The sequence below is a fragment of the Carassius carassius genome, chromosome 3 (assembly GCF_963082965.1).
Source record: "Carassius carassius chromosome 3, fCarCar2.1, whole genome shotgun sequence".
In the NCBI taxonomy this organism is placed as follows: domain Eukaryota; kingdom Metazoa; phylum Chordata; class Actinopteri; order Cypriniformes; family Cyprinidae; genus Carassius; species Carassius carassius.
In genome coordinates, this window is record NC_081757.1 from 5142271 (window position 1) to 5164128 (window position 21858).

The window sequence follows — 21858 nt, forward strand, 5'->3', positions numbered from 1 at the left end:
TTCAGTTTACTACTGGGAGATGAATTCCCTGCGACTGGCTCCGTCTCAGCCCAGCTCTCATCTGATGGCCTCATGTCCAGCCGCTCAGCTTCAACTGCGCCGTGAGTGATATTGCCATTACTTTAACTTTTCTTTATTTTTAATTAGATGCCCAACTTTTCCACACCTGAAACACTTTGTTCTTGCAGTTGTGATAAAGATAACATGCTCAAAGCCATCAACATGAAACTTAAATGACGGGTCTAACTCCGCATCATCTACTGAAATACCATGTAGACAAAGCGCCTAAAGGAGACTATATGTTTCAAAAGAGGGGATTCGGTAATTATCAGGATTTTTTAAAATGGCGACACCAGTTTTCCATAACGGGACAGGGCCTGAATATCATAACTCATGAACGGGGGAATATTCGATAAAGTAACTCTCTTAGATGGACAGGAATAAACTCACCGCCAACAGTAACTCCATGCTCAACAACATTTGCTTTGTCAATACTGTCAAGAAAAATTACAGCTGTGTTATTCACTCTAAAGGCAGACATAATAGACTCAATCCACATAGTCTCAGCCTCAGACGTTTAGCCAACGGTCCGTATATGGCTGATATGGCACACAAAAGTGAAAACACTTCAGAGGTTTCAAAGTCATCATCGGATTGGTCGAATTATACAGGATTTCTAGGAGATGTGTGTCGCATTCTATAACACACAACAGCATAATGCAAGCTCAAATTCACACATTTGGGGCCTATATACCTCCCTGATAAACATGCAGTACGTAGCCCAAAAGTAAAGCAGGAACAACAGCTCCAAGAACCCATTACTAGAGAAAGCAAAAGCAAGAAAACAGAAAGAAAAAAGATCACTCACAGAGAGCCACCCGCACACGCACCACTCCGTTCACTTGCAACAACAACAATCACACAGTGAGTGAGAGAGAGAGAGAGAGAGAGAGAGAGAGAGAGAGAGAGAGAGAGAGAGAGAACATCAGCACACAAGCATTGGAATCAAGGAGAATATGTGAAGGCAGCACAAAAACGAGGGAGAGAGAGACGTGTGGAGACAGAGAGAGACTGAGTGATAGCGGGTTGGCAGGTGGACGGATGAAAGAACTGGAGACCAGAAGATGCTTCAGCTTTGTCAGTGTTTCCAGCATCATGATGATGATACAGAACAACCTGCAAAAACAGACTTACATATCAGCAGCTTCCTTCTGATTTAAATCAAGCAGAATCACTAACCAACACAACTCTACTCATCTGGATCACATAAGGTAAAAAAATACAGCATCTTTAAACTACATACACTTTAAATTGAAATGCAGATTGTTGAGTTATTGGAAACAAAGTATAAACAATTTAGCATTGATTTTTTTTTCATTCAAAGACTTTCAGGTTTTGTGAGGTATATATATATATATATATATATATATACACACACACACACACACACATATATGAATGATTCTGATTTAATGTCTATGGACTATGGAGAAATATACTGTCCACAGATATAAAATCATTCATAAATGTTATTTCTTTCACACATAACAAGCCCTCAAAGTCTTTGAATTATATTATAGAACATGATGTTTTAGGTCTGTAACTGTGTGTGAAGAGGGGGGAGAGAGAGCAAGCAGTCATTCATACAAAGGCTTCAAAAACAGGTTTATACACAAATACATAAAAAAGAAACAAAACACTATCTAAAAAAATATAAACACTATAAGGACACCCAGTGTGAAAATATGAGTTAAAGGAAACACATTTCTGTCCCACTTTTGGTGGGGAACTTAAGCCTTATTGATGTAGACTGTATGTTATATATATATATATATAACTGTTATTATTATTATAAATGAGGGACTATCAGAAATGTAACCTCATAAATGTGTAACATTTTATCTGTATATCATATAACCTTACTACTAATATTATTCAAGTGGCCATTATAGCCATATTAGTGACTCACTGGTTACATGTCAAAAAAGCGTAAGTAACTGGCTTGCATATCACAGAATCACTGCTGTAGCTTTCACCAGTATGAGTGTTGTTATAAGTGGAAAGTCTCTTTCATATGTCATTCTCAGCTATTATAGGACAGGTGATACAGCTGACCTCTTGGAAAGATACTTGTCTGCAGGATTTGAGGGAAATGATATATTTACCATTACTACAAACATAAGTAGAGCCATACCTTCTAAATATGAAGACTTTTTAAAAGAGATTTGAGATTATCTGATATTGTTCACTACTCAGTCACATAAATCAGTATTTCAAATAATTTATCACGACCTCAGAAATTATGAACAAGAAAATCCCATATATTTCTGTTGACTTTATTCTTTATTTTAAAAGCACTTTTCTAATTTATTTTTGCATATAATAATAGCAGACTTAGTGGTTAATTAGTGGTTCATTTTATATATTAATGTCAAGTAGGTTTTGCTTAAAACATTTTTAGCAAATACTGACAGATGTCATATTTTATAACATTATCTGAGCTCATTTTACATGGCTGGAAGTTCAGTAACAGTATAACATGTTAGTGTATTTGAAGACTGTTACTTCTTAAAGGAAGCATGCATTGCAGAAATGTACCCCAGGAGGTCTGGCTATAACCTGATTAACTGAAAGTCTCATTACACTGACTAACTGTATACAGACTACTGGCAGGCTCACACTGACCTCTACTGATGTTCTGTTGGAGTAGAAAATACCATTTAAAACAAACTGACAAAGAGCTATTGAATAGGTATATAGGGTGAAAACGGAAATCTGTTGTGTCTGTAAAAACTCAACAGATAGAATAAATCAGACTCGGACATCTTAACACAAGCAGAGAGAAGGAAGCAGCCCAGTGAAGTATCGGATCTATTTATCTCCTGTCCTGTCTCCATGAGTCACATTAATCGTCTGCTCCAAGGACAACCTGACTCAACATGAGTACAACAGTACAGAGCCAGCAGAAATGAAAGTTATAAAGCCTTTTGGACCAATTGGACCATTGTTATACATTTATGAGGTTACAATTCCAACAGTCCCTTATATATAATATATAACTGAGTATATTTTATATAAAGATGAATAGGATTGAAAAATGATAAATCACGCTCAACAGTAATAGACCTCATGATATTGCCACAAGGTGGAGTCTGTGTGTTTGCTAGGAAGTTCTCTCAAAAAACGCTGTTTAAATGCACATCAGAATGTGGATTTATCGATCAAGTTCACATTCATTTTCTCTTGTAGCGGCACAATCACTAAATAAAATACCCTCCCATAGCCAGTACAAGAGTAGAGTGTTGTGAGGCACTGTACAGAGACGTGACGTGCTTACAGATGGACAGACGAGCTGGTTTAATATCCCCCGCTGCAGCTCGAGTTTTCAGACTGATTCTGCGATGGTCAAGTTGAGCTGTGCAAACAAGCGACACAGTAACACGTGACAGCCATTGCTCTCTTTCTGCCGCTGGTAGCAATGTGTGCCACAAATTACCCAACAAACTGTTTTATTATGGTAATAAGAAGTAGGAAAGTTACGACCTATGCTTTATTACAGGTGTTTGGAAATTGCATTAAAATTTAAAAAGACAAAAAGTAACAGCTTAACACCACAACACATGACCTCAGAGATGAAATGAAGCAACAACAGTTTTTACCAAAAGAAAAAATCTCATCAGGAAAATGTTGGCTTCAAGCATCATTATAAATATGCACATGAAAAATAATGTGTTAATGCTTTTACAAGCAATCCATTTTTCTCACAAAACAGATTTAAAATCTTATAGATTTATATGGAGGCATATGAGCCATATCTATAGGGCCAACAATGTCATACACTCTCAGGAAAAAAAGGTACAAAAGTGCTGCCCCAGCGATAGCTTTGTCCCTTTTTTTTCTGAGAGTAAAAATTGATGGAGGGGCTCTTTTGGCTTCCACCAGTAAACACTCACTGAGCAACTCATCTTATCACATAGAAACCACCCAAAACATGATAACAACCTTACAGAAATACCATGGTAACCACCCACAACACTAGTATCATGACAATAGACAAGCAGAAGTCACATTTCCTTCAGAAAACTGTGCAAATCACTGCAACAGAGTGTGGAAATGTTGATTTAGATTACTACAATGTAAAAAATAAAAGGCACATTGATGCACTTATATTGTAAAAGGTCTTTACAGTACATTACATTGTAACAAATAACTAACAATAATGACAAAATAACAAAAATATTTTAAATGAAGTTTGGTAACAGCAAAACATGAGTCTTAGGACTTAGGATAGTATTATTTTTTTCTTCCATACTGTGGATGTCAATGGTTACCAGCAACTATCTGATTGCCAAAATTCTTCAAAATACCCTCTTCAACAGTTCAACAGGTGAAAGAAAAGCAAACAGGTTTGTAACAGCTTGAGGGTAAATTATGACAAAAATTTAAATTTTTGGGGTTAAAAACACCAAAGTAACTACAGATCCTAGCGAGACATTGCTACTAGAGTAATATCTGTATTTAGTGTGTGCATGAGCGAGCAGATAAAGCAAGGCAGGCTCATACTCAGTCGCCACAGAAACTTGCTTTGATTATAATGATAATGATGACCAGATGATGTCCTTTTCAACATAATGGCTCTGTAGGCTGTTGTTGAGTGAGCTGCATTTGAAGACCACCATGCACACACACTCACACACACAGACGGTGTTACAAAGCATGCTGAGTTGGATTAACGGGAGCCAATCCAGTCACATGACATGATGTGAAGGTTTGAAGCGCTGTCTTTGTTTATTGCCCTTTAGTATACAATGACACATACAGAGATGCCAGAAAAGCATGTTATTGTCCTTTAACCACGATTTTAAAGGGCAGTCTGTCATATCCACATACTATAGCCAAATGCTTTTGTGTTAAACAGATGCTGTTAGTTCAGTAAAAGGTGCTAAAAGCATCAGTCACATTTATCAAAAATGTGTTTTGTACTTTGTTTTATCCAGACTTCAGCATTAATGTTTATTACATTCCTATTAATGCTTCAACTAACGTCACAGTCTTGAAAAACATGGTGCATTTGTGGGAGGGTGACAAAAATATGATGCATTTGCAAATTAGGCTTTACAAATATTAATTGCGACAACAACCCTTGACACCAATCTGCTTCTTTGCTGTAATTTTCATTTTGTATTCACAACAAAATCTAATTTTATACAGACTGTTTTGCAAATTAGCCTTGCTTTCATGTTCAATGTGTACAAGATTTTAAAAATTAGCTGATTTTCAATGCATTTATCCAACTGTTATTCTTTTTCTTAAAGATGACAATCTTTAAGCATCTTTAAGTATGTGTTGATTACTAATACACATTTTGTGAAGGCAGTGAAAAAAAAAACTCTAATATTCAGCACATAGCATGAACATCTAAATGCTAGTATCTTTATATATAGAGCTGGGTAGATTACTTACAAATCGTAATCCGTTACTGTTTGCAAATTACATGACAAACATTGTAGTTAGTAACATGATCTACCATGAACATGCAAATGTGATACTTTATAATTAAAATATTTATTTTTAAATTTCAAATAAAAATATATAAGGTGAAAGATGATCAGATGACAAAAAAGTTATGTTTGTGCATTTTAATGTTAACCTACTGGGTGATATTTCAAATAAAAATGTTCATCAGTGAAAAGTGTTCATCATTGATTATTGAAAATTATTGTGTTAATAATATGTAAATCAAGTAATCCATAAAAAAACAACTGTAGTCTGATTACGAGTATTTTAAAATGTTATTACTGTAAAAGTACTTAATTTTTGGAATCTGATTACGTAAACCAAATTACATGTAATCAGTTACTACCCACCTCTGTATCTATGTAGAGTATATAAGATGAGATAAGAATCTAAATAAGATGTACAGTGTATTCAAGGTGTACTTTCTACTTGATGGCTACATCACAAAAATGGTAGCTATAAATGTGTTTCTGGGGGGAAAACATTGATATGAAAATCACATTTCTAAAAACTATGCACTGTTAAACTAGATTTATGAAGGATTCCTCCTATTTGTCTTCTCAGAAATCCTTATTTGTCATTGAACAGCTACACCCAATTTTCACATACCTCTTCTTCCAGCCACGTTACTAACTTGTGCCACTATTTGAGACATTACTATGACCTGAGAGAGAGATAGAGAGAGAGAGAGAGAGAGAGAGCTGGAGGAAAATGTCAGAGAACAGTGATGGAGCGTTCCTCTCCACTGTGAGCTCATTCTCACTTATTCTCTTTCCCTCTTTTTCACTCCCTTGATCTTCATCTCTGTCTTTCATCATGAGCTCCTCCAGCATGTCTTATCTCACTCTCAGTTGTATGTGTGAGTCGGTCCACCTGTGACCTGCTCCTCTTCCACAATCCTTTCTTTTTTTATCTCACTGTGTTCTGTCCTCCTGCTGGTTCTCATTTTTTGTGTATCTGTTCAAGGTCTTTTTCCCCTGTCACTATTTTCTCTTCTCTTTCACTTGCTTTACTTTCCTTTTCAACCGTTCTTTCATTCTCCTCGCTTTTTAGTATCATCCTCATTTCTATTCCATCCCATGCTTCTTTAAACCTTCTCATTGCTTCTCTTATATGAGCAGAAGAGCACATCACAAGAAATGTCCATTGCGTCATGAAAAGGCCTTTGCTTTGGCATCAGCAGGAGTCCTTATGAAGATTACAGCAGTGAATGCACTATTTACCGGGTGAGAGGGTTTTGAAATGCTTTGTAGATAATGTAATTTCCCTTTCTCCGCCATTTGATACATCAAGGTTAAGTATGCATCATTAAAGCACAGAACCTTTATGCAGTATGTGCTAAACTGATTATATTTATATAAGAACCATTTCACTGTAAACAGGGAGCATGCTATGATGAAAAATATACGAATTAAGCTTTTTGGAGTCCTTTAACTTTAAAATGATTTAACAAAAGTATAGACCAGTCACATTTATTTATATAGCATCCACAAAATGCAGATTGCAAGCAGCATCACAGTAACAAACATGGAAAAATGATGCAAAATGAATAAAACATTCAGTTTAGCTACAAAGCAGCTCTAGAAGACAATAGTGTCATTATTTGGCTCAAGTACTGTAGTTCAATGTTGAATCAATTCAGTTTAATAACAGTATCAATGTCCCAAAGTTCATTTCAAAGGCAACTCTACAGAAGACAACAGTGTCATTATCCAGCTCAGATTCAGTTCTGATTCAATTTAGTAGCAATTTTATGTTAATTCATTTATTTGATTTAACATTCAAAACAATTTTTTTTCGAAAGCAGAGAATCAGGGGCTTTTTTATTTAAGGAAATTAACTGGGTGGTAATTTTCATAAAATAAAATACATGTTGGCTATAAATACAAGTACAATTTGGAACCATTTTGGTTTAAAATGGCTTTAAAAAGTCAAATATACCATAGTGATTTTATTAGCAATAACACAACTGGGCACTTGTGCTTATCTCGTTTTATCAAAATGTTTGATTTCTATCTCTCGCTGCTTGAAACTGTAAAACTGAATGGCAGGGGAGAAAAGCAGATTTATTTATAATCTGGGCTCCTGTGTTCAAAATTCTGCTCACAGTATTGTTTTCCTCAGCATTAGCTGTTTTATACATTGCTGGAGCAAACACAAAGCCATTTGTAGTCCAGCCATTCGTGTTATTAGCTTACCAGATTTGTGCTTAATATTGCATTTGCCTTTTGGATGATCGGGGGCACTAGCTGCCCAGCTTGAGCTGTGAGGGGGTTCAGGGGTTAGTGTTTTCTGTCCTCTCCTTTTCATTACTTTCTCATTTAGTTGGCATGACCATGGTCAAGCCCTACAGCAGGATGTTTGCTCTTTGTGAGCAAACAGATTGAAGTCAAAGGTGTCTCTGCGTCTTCATGTCTTCTAATTGAAGAGGGGGATGGCTGAGAGAGCGTTCGGGACACACTCGCTCATACTCATGCATCCACAATGACACGTATGACAAATATATCTCACTTCTAATCTCTGAATCCATTTTATATCCAGAATATTTACATTTTATATCCAAATATTTTTCTCAATTAGTAATTCCAACTTTTCCATTAAAAATGCTTAAACATTATTTAAAAAGTTAAATGACTGTAAATACTAATTATTTACTGCAAATTGGAAATAATTCTGGCAAGTGATTCTTTTAAGCTTAAACTTCACCAAATCTTGGGTTCAATATTTTTATGCATCTTGGTTTTTGAATGAAAATAAAAGCATTATTTGTGGATAATTTAAGCAACATTCACTCAAAATTTTAGATTCATACGCTAATTTTTATGGAGCCAATGATTAATCAGTCCCAAAAACAACAACAAAACCTGTGTTCATTTAAAGAAAACAAATTAATAAAAATATTTGATTTGATTTGATTGATTTATAAGCATTTTTTTTTTTTGATTAGGAATGCCACAAGTGTAACAAGCTTTTTAGAAAATCCCTTCAGCTATTATTTTTTGGGAAAAATCTCCAGTCCCTAATGAATCACATGAGGGTTAAAGATGTTGAGATATTTAAACTTTTATTTTGCAGCAGCAGCAGCAACAATCAGACACCACTTCAACCTTATAATTGCAACCAGTGCCTTTAACTAACATGTTTTATTTATTTTATAGATCTTAAAGACACCTGGAACAAAGGAATACCAGCGAAACAAAGCAAACTAAATATATTACACCTAAACTCCTCTAGCCATCTCTCTTTTTTTATGGTACGATGGAACGACTTCAACTCCAGGTGAACTAATCTTGATTTAACAATATGCTGTGGATCAGGTTCTCCACTGGGAGGATCTTCGTGCGGGCAAGAGCACATGGAGAGTAACGTAGTAATACTTTGATTCACAGACTCAATCTATTTTTAATGAGCTGGAATGCCTTCTCTCTGCCAAGAATGAGAAGTTTAATGATGCTCAGTGAGCCATGCCCTTCAACACCTGCACACTCTCATAGAAGAGCACGAATCGAAGAGTAATGCTCATACTTAGAATTCTGCAGATGCAACATTTTTGCCTTCAGATTCCAATTTTTCTGCTTATTATCTCCAAGTTCTAAAGGAACTTGGGTCCCTTAGGAGATGGAGATGAGACGCATGTGAGGCTGTCGGGTTGGTCACAAGGACCTGTCTTTTGGTTTGTGCAAAAAAAATTTTAAGGACACTTGAAGGTTGAAGAAAAACAAGACTTGTTACCGTTTGAAAATGTCTAACTTTAGAGCAACATTTAGACATTGAGTGACTTTTGGAAATCACATACAGAAAAATCCAATTTGGGTGCAAAACATCTAAAAATACAAGTCAATACAACAACAAAAAATGGCAGAGCTTGCGGGATACAATGGCAGTGAGAACTTTATGTTCTCAACCGGTCTGCCTTTCAACTCTACTGGCGACTATGAGTATTACGAACCCGAACCCGATGCCAGCAAGATCATCATCCCCTCCATCTATGCACTGGTGTGCTGTGTTGGCGTTACGGGAAACGCCATGGTTATCTACGTCATCCTCAAGTATGCCAAGATGAAGACGGCCACCAACATCTACATTCTCAATCTAGCCATTGCGGATGAACTCTTCATGTTGAGCGTCCCCTTCCTGGCCACCTCAGCTGCGGTGCATCACTGGCCGTTTGGCTCGCTCATGTGTCGTTTGGTTCTCAGCGTGGACGGCATCAACATGTTCACAAGCATCTTCTGCCTGACCGTGCTGAGTGTGGACCGCTACATTGCAGTGGTGCACCCAATCAAAGCGGCTCGCTACCGTCGCCCGACCGTCGCCAAAGTTGTCAATGTTTGCGTGTGGGGACTTTCGCTGCTTGTAATTCTGCCCATCATCATCTTTGCGGACACGGTTCCGGCTCAGGATGGAGGAGTGGACTGCAACTTTCTATGGCCAGAGTCCTCGTGGTCAGAAGCGTTTGTGGTCTACATCTTCCTACTTGGTTTCCTGCTCCCCGTGGCTGCCATCTGTCTGTGCTACTGCTTGATTGTAGTGCGCATGCGAGCGGTGGGTCTAAAAGCAGGCTGGCTGCAGCGGCGGCGCTCTGAAAAGAAGATCACACGCATGGTGCTGCTGGTGGTGGCCGTTTTTGTGCTCTGCTGGATGCCGTTTTATATTGTGCAGCTGATTAGTGTATTCCGCAAGCCGCCGGACCCCATGGTGACTCAGCTATTTGTCATTCTAAGCTACGCCAACAGTGGCGCCAACCCCATTCTCTACGGATTTGTGTCGGACAACTTCCGCCGCTCGTTTCAGCGCATCATTTGTTTCCGCTGGCTGGAGAACGGACTGGATGCTGAGCAGGTGGACTACTGTGCTGTGGCCCTTCGGCGTCAGACCACATGTGGCCCACCAGACTTTCCAAAGGAGTGCTTGGCCTCTGACATGGTGTTTCGTAATGGAACCTGTACCTCCCGTACAACCACTCTGTAAGAGGGTTTTCAGTGAGAGTGTTATAGTTTAAAGGGATAGTTGACTCAAAAATGAAAATCGTTATTTACTTTCCAACCTGTACTAACAGTATTGGTTATCAATGATGTTTATTTTTGGGTGAACTGCCCCTTAATCATATCATTCATTGAGACATGAAGTCCAGACCAATTGACCTATCAGTAAGCCCCTCCCCTCAAACACAGATGAGCCAATGGCTGTCAAGTATCAGTTGCACGGGGACTGGAACTCGGACACCTTTAGATTTCAGCGCTATAGAGAAACATTGGAAGATTCAAAGATTTCATTGGTTTGATGGTGTTTATGCTATAAAAATGGAAAAACAATGTGCCTGGGGTACATGTAACACTGACTCCAGGTATCCTGAGCAGATAGGCAAAAGGATTTATTTGATTAAATTTCCTAAACCCAAACAAAACAGAACAAAAGTTTCCCTAAGCATTCTCCCCCAATCCCAATGAATACGAAAACGTAAATCAATCTTAAGCAGAATGATAATGCCATCTTGTGCTTCACCAAGGTATCGCTGGTTAAAACTAACGTTAAAGTTAGTGAGTCAGTTCTAATGTACAAGCATAAATAGCGAAATGTTCTCACATAATGTACATTTAAATGTCACTAATGTAACTGCAACTTAACAAGAAAAAGGTCGCCAAAGGTCAGAAATGTCAGAATATTTGGTGATCAGCATGAAGTCATTAGAGAATAAGGATATGTTTTGTCTCAGTTTGCCTTAAAACACTACCGAATTTCCATCAAAAACTCTATTTATGTGGTGAAGATTTGGCCAGCAAGACATCATTATGAACAACCAATAGACCTCATACTGTTCAATGTGTGAGCCTTATGTTATAATGTTAATTGTAGATAATTGTAGATTAATGTTTATATGAAACATATGTTGAAATGGTTATACGATTGGTTTGTGGATTCTGTGTACTTCTGAATGCACAATATCATCATAACAAAATACTCCATTTGTTCTTGCTTATGTTTTTGAGGCAAATGATTTGTACAAGTCAGTGCCCAAATTTGACTTAGTTTACCCTGCTTTGAAACTGTGTTGTGGGTCCAAATTGCTGGTGTTTTAAAGTAAATACAATAAAAGTTGATTGAACCTGGTCAGGCGTCTGCTATTTGACTGGAGCTGTGCTATTGCATCACATAGTGAAGAATTATTTTAGCTGCAGCTGCATGATGAACAAGGTGCTCGCTGGAATCGTAATTAAATTCACTTGAACTTGAAACAAACAGACACATAAGTTTCAGACAGGAGGAAGCTAGTCTGCTAGCTTTCAAGCCACGGACTAAAACCACTGTTATATGTGCTTGTTGCATCATTCTCAATCACTTCGAGACTCTCCATCTGCTCAACCAATTCATTGCCATGGACTGGTTTCAGTCTAATGACAGCTGAAATGACACAGATGTGGAAGTTTGGCCATTCCTTTCCCTTAACCTCATGACATGAGTTTGCTCAATGCATTAACTCTTCTTTCATTATGGAAGAGTTGCTGCCACACACACAAAAACAGAAACACTGGGAATCCAGCAAAAACAGCTGGTTTTGTTTAGTGACATGATTCATTTTTATTTCCTGACAGACAAAACTGCCTCTAACTAGAAAAAATAGACACAGAGGTGTAGTTACTTTATGCTTGACCATAAGAACATTTCATGGTTAAAGCAAACACATCCTAAAGAGACTTGGAATAGAAGTGAATATGCAGGTTTCATAGGAGACTTTGCCATGTGTTCAATAAATCAGGCCGGCCACATACACATGAATAAATCACAGAAAAGCACAAAACACAAATAAGGAACACGTCAGAACATGCATTGTTCTGATGATGATGAGAATATAGAGAAATAAGCATCTATTTTTTTTGTCTGCATGCTCCAAAACTATGTGCAGGATTTTTCATCTACAAAGAACGTGTATTTGAACTTGCGACATCAATTTGGAGTCCTATCAACTCGCATGCAGTGACTAGTTATTTCTTTAATATTTGTGGTGAAGCAGCCATACATATATAGAGTTCTAGATATATACAAGTTTGAATGCTAACTTTTAATGCAAACAAACTATTCATGCACTAAAGCATGTACAAAACATTATCTTAAAATAAAAGTCAACTATCTGTTCACTACACTGCAGCATCAGGCAGAAAAGACCTAGTGCTCCCAAGTGGACCTCTATGAGCAGAAACACGTGCATGCTTTACTGTCTCCCTGCTTTGGCCATTATATTTCATAAGTACATTTAAATGCACTTTGTAAACACTGAACTGACCTTCACAGCAGCAAGATTAACTAAAGAACTCACATCATTTGCCATCATCTACTGCAGGTGATTCAAATCACAGTGTTAATATTAATGTCAGCATCTGCAAAGTCAGAAAAGGACACATGGTTACACGAGTGAATAAATTACTGGAGACGTCTGGGAGAGAGCGAGAGAGAAGGGGGAAGGGAGAGAGAAAAATGGGAAGAAAATAATAGCAAGTTTTTATTATTGTGTAGCATTGCATTTAATTCTTCAATCTTCAATGACACTTTTGATCATTATAACAAATTTTTGCTGAATAAAAGTATTATTATTATTTTTTTAAATGTACTGATGCCACACCTTTGAACAGGTTATATGTGTATTCTATGCATGCATAAAAACTGCATACTGTGCACATAATATATAGTATAACTGCAGATATAGTCAGAGTAGTATGGCATTCTGAACATAGCTACTGAACAGAAACTCCAAATGTGCATTAAGCACTTTTTCACATAGTGCTCTGATTGTAATTCATTGCCATTGTTGGAAATTTCCTTGTTTCATTTGCATGGCAGTAAAACTTCTGAGTCCAACCTCTAAAAAACCTCTATAAAACTTTAAAAAGGCGTTCCCTTTTAAACAATGCTTCAAAACAATGCTTCAAAAAAGGTTTCTTTGATTCTTGGAAACTGCAGAGCTGAACTACTTTTATTAAGGTGAATTTATAAAAATCGACATAACTGATTCATTAGTTGAAACTGCAAACTATTATAAATTTTTATAATACACAGCCTTCTTTGCCTCATGCCAAATCTATTTGGTAGAAATATGGGGCATGTAGTTCTGTTAAAGAAACTCTATTTCACACTTTCAGAAAGAAATGTGCACATATTGTAGTTTTAGCGGTACAGCAGCTTGTCACTGGTGCAGTACCCTCAAAGTGACACCTTTTTACCCTTCTATTTGCATGAGGCAAATAGTGTGTGTTGTAAAAATGAATAATAGTTTGAAGGATTTTTTTTTTAATTCTGAGAGTGCAGAAATAAAACTTTCATTTATTTTTTATATAGCCTTGATGAAACAATTGAACATACAGTAGGAGAAACAGTATTATATACATATATTCTTTAAAACAAAATGACTAAATTGACATAAATTATCCTGTTGAAGTTTATTCTCTTGGTTAATATCATGTGTTGCCTTCTTGTGCATCCATGACTATTTATAAATAGCCTTTTGTGAGTTGTGTCTGGGTTGTCTTCAGCAGTAAAGCTGATTCTTGACAAAAATCCTCCAGGTACTGTGATTTCGTCAGTTTCCTTGCTCTGCACATTTCAAATCTTCCCAGTTGTGTGTGTGTGTGTGTGTGTGTATACAGGGTGCTGGTCATATAATTAGAATATCATCAAAAAGTAGATTTATTTTACTAATTCCATTTAAAAAGTGAAACTTGTATGTTATATTCATTCATTACACACAGACTGATATATTTTAAATTTTTATTCCTTTCAATTTTGATGATTATAACTGACAACTAAGGAAAATCCCAAATTCAGTATCTCAGAAAATTAGAATATAACTTAAGACCAATAAAAAGAAAAGATTTTTAGAAATCTTGGCAAACTAAAAAGTATGTAAATGAAAAGTATGAGCATGTACAGAACTCAATACTTAGTTTGGGTTCCTTTTTCCTGAATTATTGCAGCAATGTGGCGTGGCATGGAGTCGATCTGTCTGTGGCACTGCTCAGGTGTTATGAGAGCCCAGGTTGCTCTGATAGTGGCCTTCAGCTCTTCTGCATTTCTTGGGTCTGGCATATCATATCTTCCTCTTCACAATACCTCATAGATTATCAAAGGGGTTAAGGTCAGGCGAGTTTGCTGGCCAATTAAGAACAGGAATACCATAGTCCTTAAACCAGGTACTGAAAGCTTTGGCACTGTGTGCAGGGACCAAGTCCTGCTGGAAAGTGAAATCTGCATCTCCATAAAGTTGGTCAGCAGCAGGAAGCATGACATGCTCTAAAATGTCCTGGTACATGGCTGTGTTGACCTTGGACCTCAGAAAACACAGTGGACCAACACCAGCAGATGACATGGCACCCCAAAACATCACTGACTGTGGAAACTTTACACTGGACCTCAAGCAACGTGGATTGTGTGCCTCTCCTCTCTTCCTCCAGGCCCTGGGACCCTGATATCCAAAGGAAATGCAAAAGTTACTTTCATAAGCGAACATAACTTTGGACAATTCAGCAGCAGTCCAGGCCTTTTTGAAGCGAGACTCTTCCGATGCTGTCTGTTGTTCAAGAGTGGCTTGACACAAGGAATGCGACAGCTGAAACCCATGTCTTGCATACATCTGTGCATAGTGGTTCTTGAAGCACTGACTCAAGCTGCAGTCCACTCTTTGTGAATCTCCCCCACATTTTTGAATGGGTTTTGTTTCACAATCCTCTCCAGGGTGCGGTTATCCCTATTGCTTGTACACTTTTTTCGACCCTTCGGCTCTCTATTAATGTGCTTGGACACAGAACTTTGTGAACAGCCAGCCTCTTTTGCAATGACCTTTTGTGTATTGCCCTCCTTGTGCAAGGTATCAATGTTCGTCTTTCGGACAACTGTGAGTGAGTGAAGTGACATTCAGCCAAGTATGGTGACCCATACTCAGAATTTGTGCTCTGCATTTAACCCATCCGAAATGCACACACACACAGAGCAGTGAACACACACACACACTGTGAACACACACCCGGAGCAGTGGGCAGCCATTTATGCTGCGGCGCCCGGGGAGCAGTTGGGGGTTCGATGCCTTGCTCAAGGGCACCTAAGTCGTGGTATTGAGGGTGGAGAGAGAACTGTACATGCACTCCCCCCACCCACAATTCCTGCCGGCCCGGGACTCGAACTCACAACCTTTCGATTGGGAGTCCGACTCTCTAACCATTAGGCCTTTAACATTTAAAGTCTTTGCAGGTGTTTTGAGTTAATAAGCTGATTAGAGTGTGTCACCAGGTGTCTTCAATATTGAACATTTTCACAATATATATATATATATATATATATATATATATACCATGGAAGGTTGCAAACAGTCACTGATGGTCAAAAATGCAATGTTTTGATTTAAATACGTATTTAAAGGTATGTAACCTTTAGAAAAAATTTAAATTAATGTAAATTATTATTTAGTCTTTTGGGATATACTGTCAATCAAATCAAATCAAAATCCAATCACTTTTATTGTCACATCACAACAGCAAAAGGGCCTTGGCGACTGAAATTCTTGGGAGCATGCTCCAGACAGTGCAGAAACAATTTACATATACATACAGACTTATACAGATGACAATGTGAAATAAACACATACATATACTCAGTACACACAGTGTACTATTAGACATACTTACAGTTAGCAATACACAGTATTTACATACAGTTAGCAATATACATTATACACAGTATGTATACATTCTACATTATGTAGAAATAGATTCACATAATATATGCAAAGGTGCAACAGATTATACATGGACTGGATACGCAAAATGTCATGGATGTGCATTTGACGGTATCCTGTGATAGCAGATACATTATTGTATTTAGTGCAGTATGTACGTATAGTCCAGTATTGAACTGTGTTGGAGCTAAAGTGCAATGTGTGGCATACCGTATTGTAGGAGTATGCTGTAGGGTGTATTAGTTCTGACTGTTCATTAGTCTGATAGCCTGAGGGGAAAATGCTGCAGATATGTCTTCCTGAGGGCAGCAGAGTGAGCAGTCTGTAGTATGGGTGGCTGGAGTCACTGATGTCCTCCGGGCTCTCCTTATACACCACATGGTGTAGATGTCCAGGAGGGAGGGAAGTTCACCTCCAACAATGTGGCGGGCAGTTCGCACGACCCTTTGCAGAGCTTTGTGGTTGCCAGCAGTGCTGTTTCCAAACCAGGCAGTGATGCAGCCAGTCAAGATGCTCTGCACAGTGCAGGTGTAGACTGTTCTGAGGATGTTGGGGCTAATTCCAAACTCCAAGGTGTAGATGTGCCTTCTTCAGCTCTGCATCAGTGTGTGTAGACCATGTGAGATCATCATTGAAAAATTGAAATGCAAAACGCAAATTTATTATTTACTCAAACAGGGATTGTGTGTGTGTGTGTGTGTGTGTGTGAGAGAGAGAGAGAGAGAGAGAGAGAGAGAGAGAGAGAGAGAGAGAAAAAAATATATTCTTCACAATTTTGTCAAGTCATACAGGTTCCAAATGACAAAGTTGAGTAAAATATTTTTTTTGTACATATATAAATATATGAGAAAAGAAATGTACACTAATGAAAATAACTGAACATAAAGAATACTATATATATATATATATACTGTATATATACTGTATATAAATATATATATATATATGAGGATAAATGCAATTAGATGGTGCTAATCATATATTCAGTGCTGCCACTGAAACCTTTTACAGTTGATCAAGATGGACAGAACTAATCACACTGAATCCCCTCAAGGGCCCAGACTGTGTGACTGGATTGTCAAAATAATGCCCACAGTGCTGAGCATATATTTTGACCAGGAACTGATTGCCCTCAATCACTGAAAGGTCAATTTGGTCGAGCTTTTTAACTTCAGACCAATTATAGAAATCCTGAACAAATTTTAGCATTTGGTTGTGAAAAGCAGTGTACCTTTGGGATACAGTGGAACTAAATAAGGTATCTACAGTAACAGAGTGAATTTCTGAATCAATGCCAAAGCTCATTACAAGTAGTCTCATAGCAACACTTAACTCTTCTGCCTTTAAGGCAAAAATGAAAGGTAGTTTGAGTCAGTGAATTTATCTGCTAGCTAGTATATGCTCAGTCCCAAGGCTATAAAATCTTTCTAAAGCTTTACTGTAATTGGAGAAATACAGACTTCTCAATGCTATTTGTTCTGAATATTAATTGAACAGACATTAAAATTCATACATTCTAATGCATCAGCCCTTCATATACTTTCAAGGAGCATGTTACATTTTCTTGAGCATGATTTCTGCAATGTGAATGCAGAACTATGATTCTTGAAAGGAGTGAAATTATTTCCTTATGAAATTAACTCCTCATGAAGCCAAAACTCAGAAACTCACATAAACAATAAAACTTATCTGGAGAAGAGATCTTCAACGAGAACAAACAACCCCTCTCCCGTTGCTCATTTACGACCCCCTTCTCCCCCTGCCCTATCTGCCTCTCCCTCTTTCCCCCCCAAAAGGTTTCACTCAAAGTTCATTAAGAATATGCGTATACCACATATCATGTATCTTGTGAAGCTGTTGTTTTTCCCCTTCATGTTTAGTATCATATTAAAGGTCTCTGTGCGATTGGTAAAATGGTCTCAATATCACAGTAGTCATTTATATTATGAGACTTTTGTAGAATTGAGGGGGTTTGTTCCCCTTTAGGGCCTGTGGGAATGTTTATCTTTCTCCAGCCAGGTGCAACCCTAGAGCATGTTTATGTTTTTACAGCTGATTTGAAGATTTCTTTGTTGTCTAGTCGGAGTATATAAGGGAAGTGACAAAACACTACTTGGCGATTACGTAATCAGATCAGCCCGTAGTGTGGAGTGTATTTCATATGCTCCATACTATGTATCTTCCTGAAGTCAGGTATACTATTATTTAATTTAAAAATGTAATGGTTTTAAACGCATTGCACCCATAAAACACATTGCATAGTTGTTTGTGCTACTCAAACAGGGATAATTCCTGATAAATTCAGAAGTGCAAGTAAAAGACAGAATACACATTAGACCTTCGACCAGGCCACTGGTTTCCACTTTTTGGGCCAGTGGGTGGATTCTTATATCCTTTCAATCAATTAAATGTGTTCTTTGGTGAGAATCACTAAAGTACCAGAAACTATGCATACTTTACAAATTGCATTTAGGATACTCTATATCTCTATATCTATATCTCAACATAGGAGTATTTGACTCCAAACTAATATTTTCTATTGCAAACAATGCCTCTCACAATGTCAAATAAGATTTATGCAAATGTTAAATGAAAGTGGACAACATTATTTGATTGAATTAAAGAATCTGAAGCAAGGTTATGAAATAAGCACGAGGCAGGACACAGGTGACGTTCAAATAAATGATATTTTAACGTCTGCAAAAAGACCAACCTTCAATGCATTTATAATGAGAGTTCTGAGGGGTCTAGTCTACATTCACAGCAAAAATACCTTGATTTGACAGAAAGATTATTAACAAAGAGTTAGGAGAATATATCATATATGGAGAATATATCATATGTTACTGTCGATGTGAATAGAATAAAGTCATGCAAAAAGCTTTAACAGTTCATAGCAAATGCTTAGCCATGCCTCAGTAACCACCAAAAACTCACATCATCCACAGCTACAAAAACAGATATATTGAGTGTTGCAGTGATGACATGTTTTTGAAGGCCAACCCAGAAGTTGGAATCACCCCTCAACAAAAAGCTGCCCATATAATTTTTTCTTAAAAAAACAAAAACAAAAAGAAACCTGAGACCAATACGTTTATGGTTCTTACACATTTTGTTCATTATATTAATCTTTACAAATGAACACTACATGAATTTTGAAGTCTAAATACAAAGCCAAAGGTAAAAAGCTAAACTTAGGCAAGAAAAAAACTACACCACCACTAAGTATCCAACTCTTTCAGTCTTTATTTAAAAAGCATTTTCCCTGAAAGTGTGAATTAGAATAGTTTGAAAGAGCATGATTATAAACATGTTTGGCCTAAAGACTCAATGGGGCAGCTGTGGCCTAATGGTTAGAGAGTTGGACTTGTAACCCAAAGGTTGCAGGTTTGAGTCTTGGTGCCGGCAGGAGTTGTAGGTGGAGGGAGTGAATGAACAGCGCTCTCTTCCACCCTCAATACCCAAGACTAAAGTGCCCTTGAGCAAGGCACTGAACCCCCAGTTGCTCCCTGGCGCTGGATCTGTAGCTGCCCACTGCTCCGGGTGTGTGTTCACTTCTCACTGCTGTGTGTGTGCACTTGGACGGGTTAAAAACAGAGCAACAATTCTGAGTATGGGTTACGACTTTTTCTTTTTTTCTAATATTCCTCAAAAAACTCCAGTGCCATTCCAGTGCTTGTAAGCAAACATCCTTTTCAAGACTATTTCAAGATTTCAAAACATGAAAATATCTTGAGCCTGTATTAATGGCAGACCTTATTTTAAGCATTTAAATAAAAACTCATTTTAAAACCCACTGACTACAGGACAATGCTGAAAAGCTAACTTGTCGCAAAAACACTTCATCCCCGCAGCACTCTATATTTCAAGAATGAATACAGTTCATTTGTTCTATAGCCACGTTTCATATTCATGAAGCCATAGTTTTTGAAGTGGTATTGCAGTGACACTGGCTTCAGTTTTAATGACTCAACAAAAATAACTGATCAGCGATATCACAATTGCCCACACTAATCTTCTTCTGCCTTTTATTATGCTAATGAAGTTTAAATGTGAGGCCAGATTGTTTCCTGTATAAAAATATTGCTCTTTGTCCTTTTTTTTAATCAACCAGTTTTTGATCATTGGCCATTAATGAAGCAGAACCGTAGATGAATGCTGACAGAAAATGTTCACAACCCCAAGGGGCCACATGGAGGAAACATAGGACTCAGTCCATCACAGTGACATTTCCTCAATGGTCTCCGGCATGAGTAAAACATTGCATATTCTGAAACAATTGTCCCCAAAAATGCTTTTTATGTGTTTGTGGCAACTGTTATCAGCGCAAATGATTCGATGTGACAGCAATTTCCAAAGCTCTGGGGTGCAGTCATATTTTCCCTTGCTACATTATGACCCCTCTTCCAATGTGTCAACATGACACCATCTAAAACAGAGCGAGACCAAAAGCACCATGCCTAGTAATATTATTAGAATACAGGTCAAGTAGGAGCTCTTGTACTGTCTACATGTCCTTATCATTTTGTCAGAGGTATGCAAAAAAAAAAAAAAAAAACACCTCTCAGACTTGGCTTCCGTCCATAGAAAAATTCTGCATTGCAGACCTCACTGAGACCCCCGAGGTTGGGTGCTTGAGAAACTCATCACAGGGAAGGTGGCAGATTATGGCATTATGATTGATAGAAATGGCTAAAAATAAAACGGGGCACAAAAATGAGGGCAACAACCTCAATTTCAGACAAGGCCCTCATGTGCTGTAAACAGGACCAAGATTAAAGAAGAGTTCACATCAATTTTTCATCATTTCGTAAATTTTAGGATACGGACGGACCTCCTGTTTAAAGCATTTTCTTGGAAAGTGAGGTTAAAGCACGGAGCGTTAGTGCCGCAGGAGAAGATCATTTAAAGAAATGGTGATTTTATGACCCTCCCACATCTGGTTTCACCTAAAGCTCTAATAACCTCCATTATGTTCCAGTGAAGTTTCCAGAGAGTCATTTAGCAGGAATTAGTAAGACAAACTGGGGACCTCCAACAAAAAGAGCGAATCCAAATACCTGCCATAAATATATAGTGAAGAGATACTTTTTTTTATTTGTTCCTCTTTTTCAGCCTCATTGGAGTCAGTCAGGAGACACATGCTAAGGATAATGTATTGTGTTTAAATCTCGGATGATAGAATTGGAAGGATGATATGATTTAAGCATTCTTTCCTAAGTAATATAGTCCAGCCAGGTGATATGTATTAGAAACGACTCACTTTATATAGTCATGGCTCACCACTCCATATTTCCACCAATAAAGGCTGCATTCCAAGTGCACATGGCTCAGATAATCAAATGATTCCTCATGATTGGTTTACTACACATTTCCATAGATTAGATACTGTTTATTGTTTCAAAGTTGAATGAACATTTGTCTTGAGCTATTCATTTAATCAATTGAATCTAATTTGACAAGAATCTTCGGGTGACTTCCCAAATAAGAAATGTTTACCAATGACTGAGCTCAGTTTTCCATACTAGCTGAGCTGCATGGAATTTACATACACACAAAGTCACCTGAGGCAATCTTTCAACATCTTTCAAAAAACCGAGCATAATAATAATCAATAATTT

At 37.6% G+C, this 21858-nt stretch overlaps 2 protein-coding genes across 3 annotated transcripts in view; one reads left to right on the forward strand and one right to left on the reverse strand.

Moving 5' to 3' along the window:
* cd248a (CD248 molecule, endosialin a) overlaps positions 1 to 21858 on the reverse strand; it is a 140158-nt gene that overhangs the window by 103354 nt on the left and 14946 nt on the right. The gene's annotated exons all lie outside the window — the stretch shown is intronic.
* Positions 983 to 10977, forward strand: sstr1b (somatostatin receptor 1b). Of its 2 annotated transcripts, XM_059521731.1 has the most exons (3): positions 6206 to 6264; positions 6639 to 6743; positions 8676 to 10977. In XM_059521731.1, exon 3 carries the CDS (start codon positions 9373 to 9375, stop codon positions 10486 to 10488), a length of 1116 nt encoding a protein of 371 aa, XP_059377714.1. In that variant the 5' UTR covers positions 6206 to 6264; positions 6639 to 6743; positions 8676 to 9372; the 3' UTR covers positions 10489 to 10977. The 2 variants fall into 2 exon arrangements, with proteins under 2 accessions (XP_059377705.1, XP_059377714.1); XM_059521722.1 differs by lacking the exons at positions 6206 to 6264; positions 6639 to 6743 and adding an exon at positions 983 to 1271.

Excerpts from the sequence above, each read along its gene's own strand:
- sstr1b (XM_059521722.1), top strand. The coding sequence starts at position 9,373 with ATGGCAGAGCTTGCGGGATACAATGGCAGTGAGAACTTTATGTTCTCA.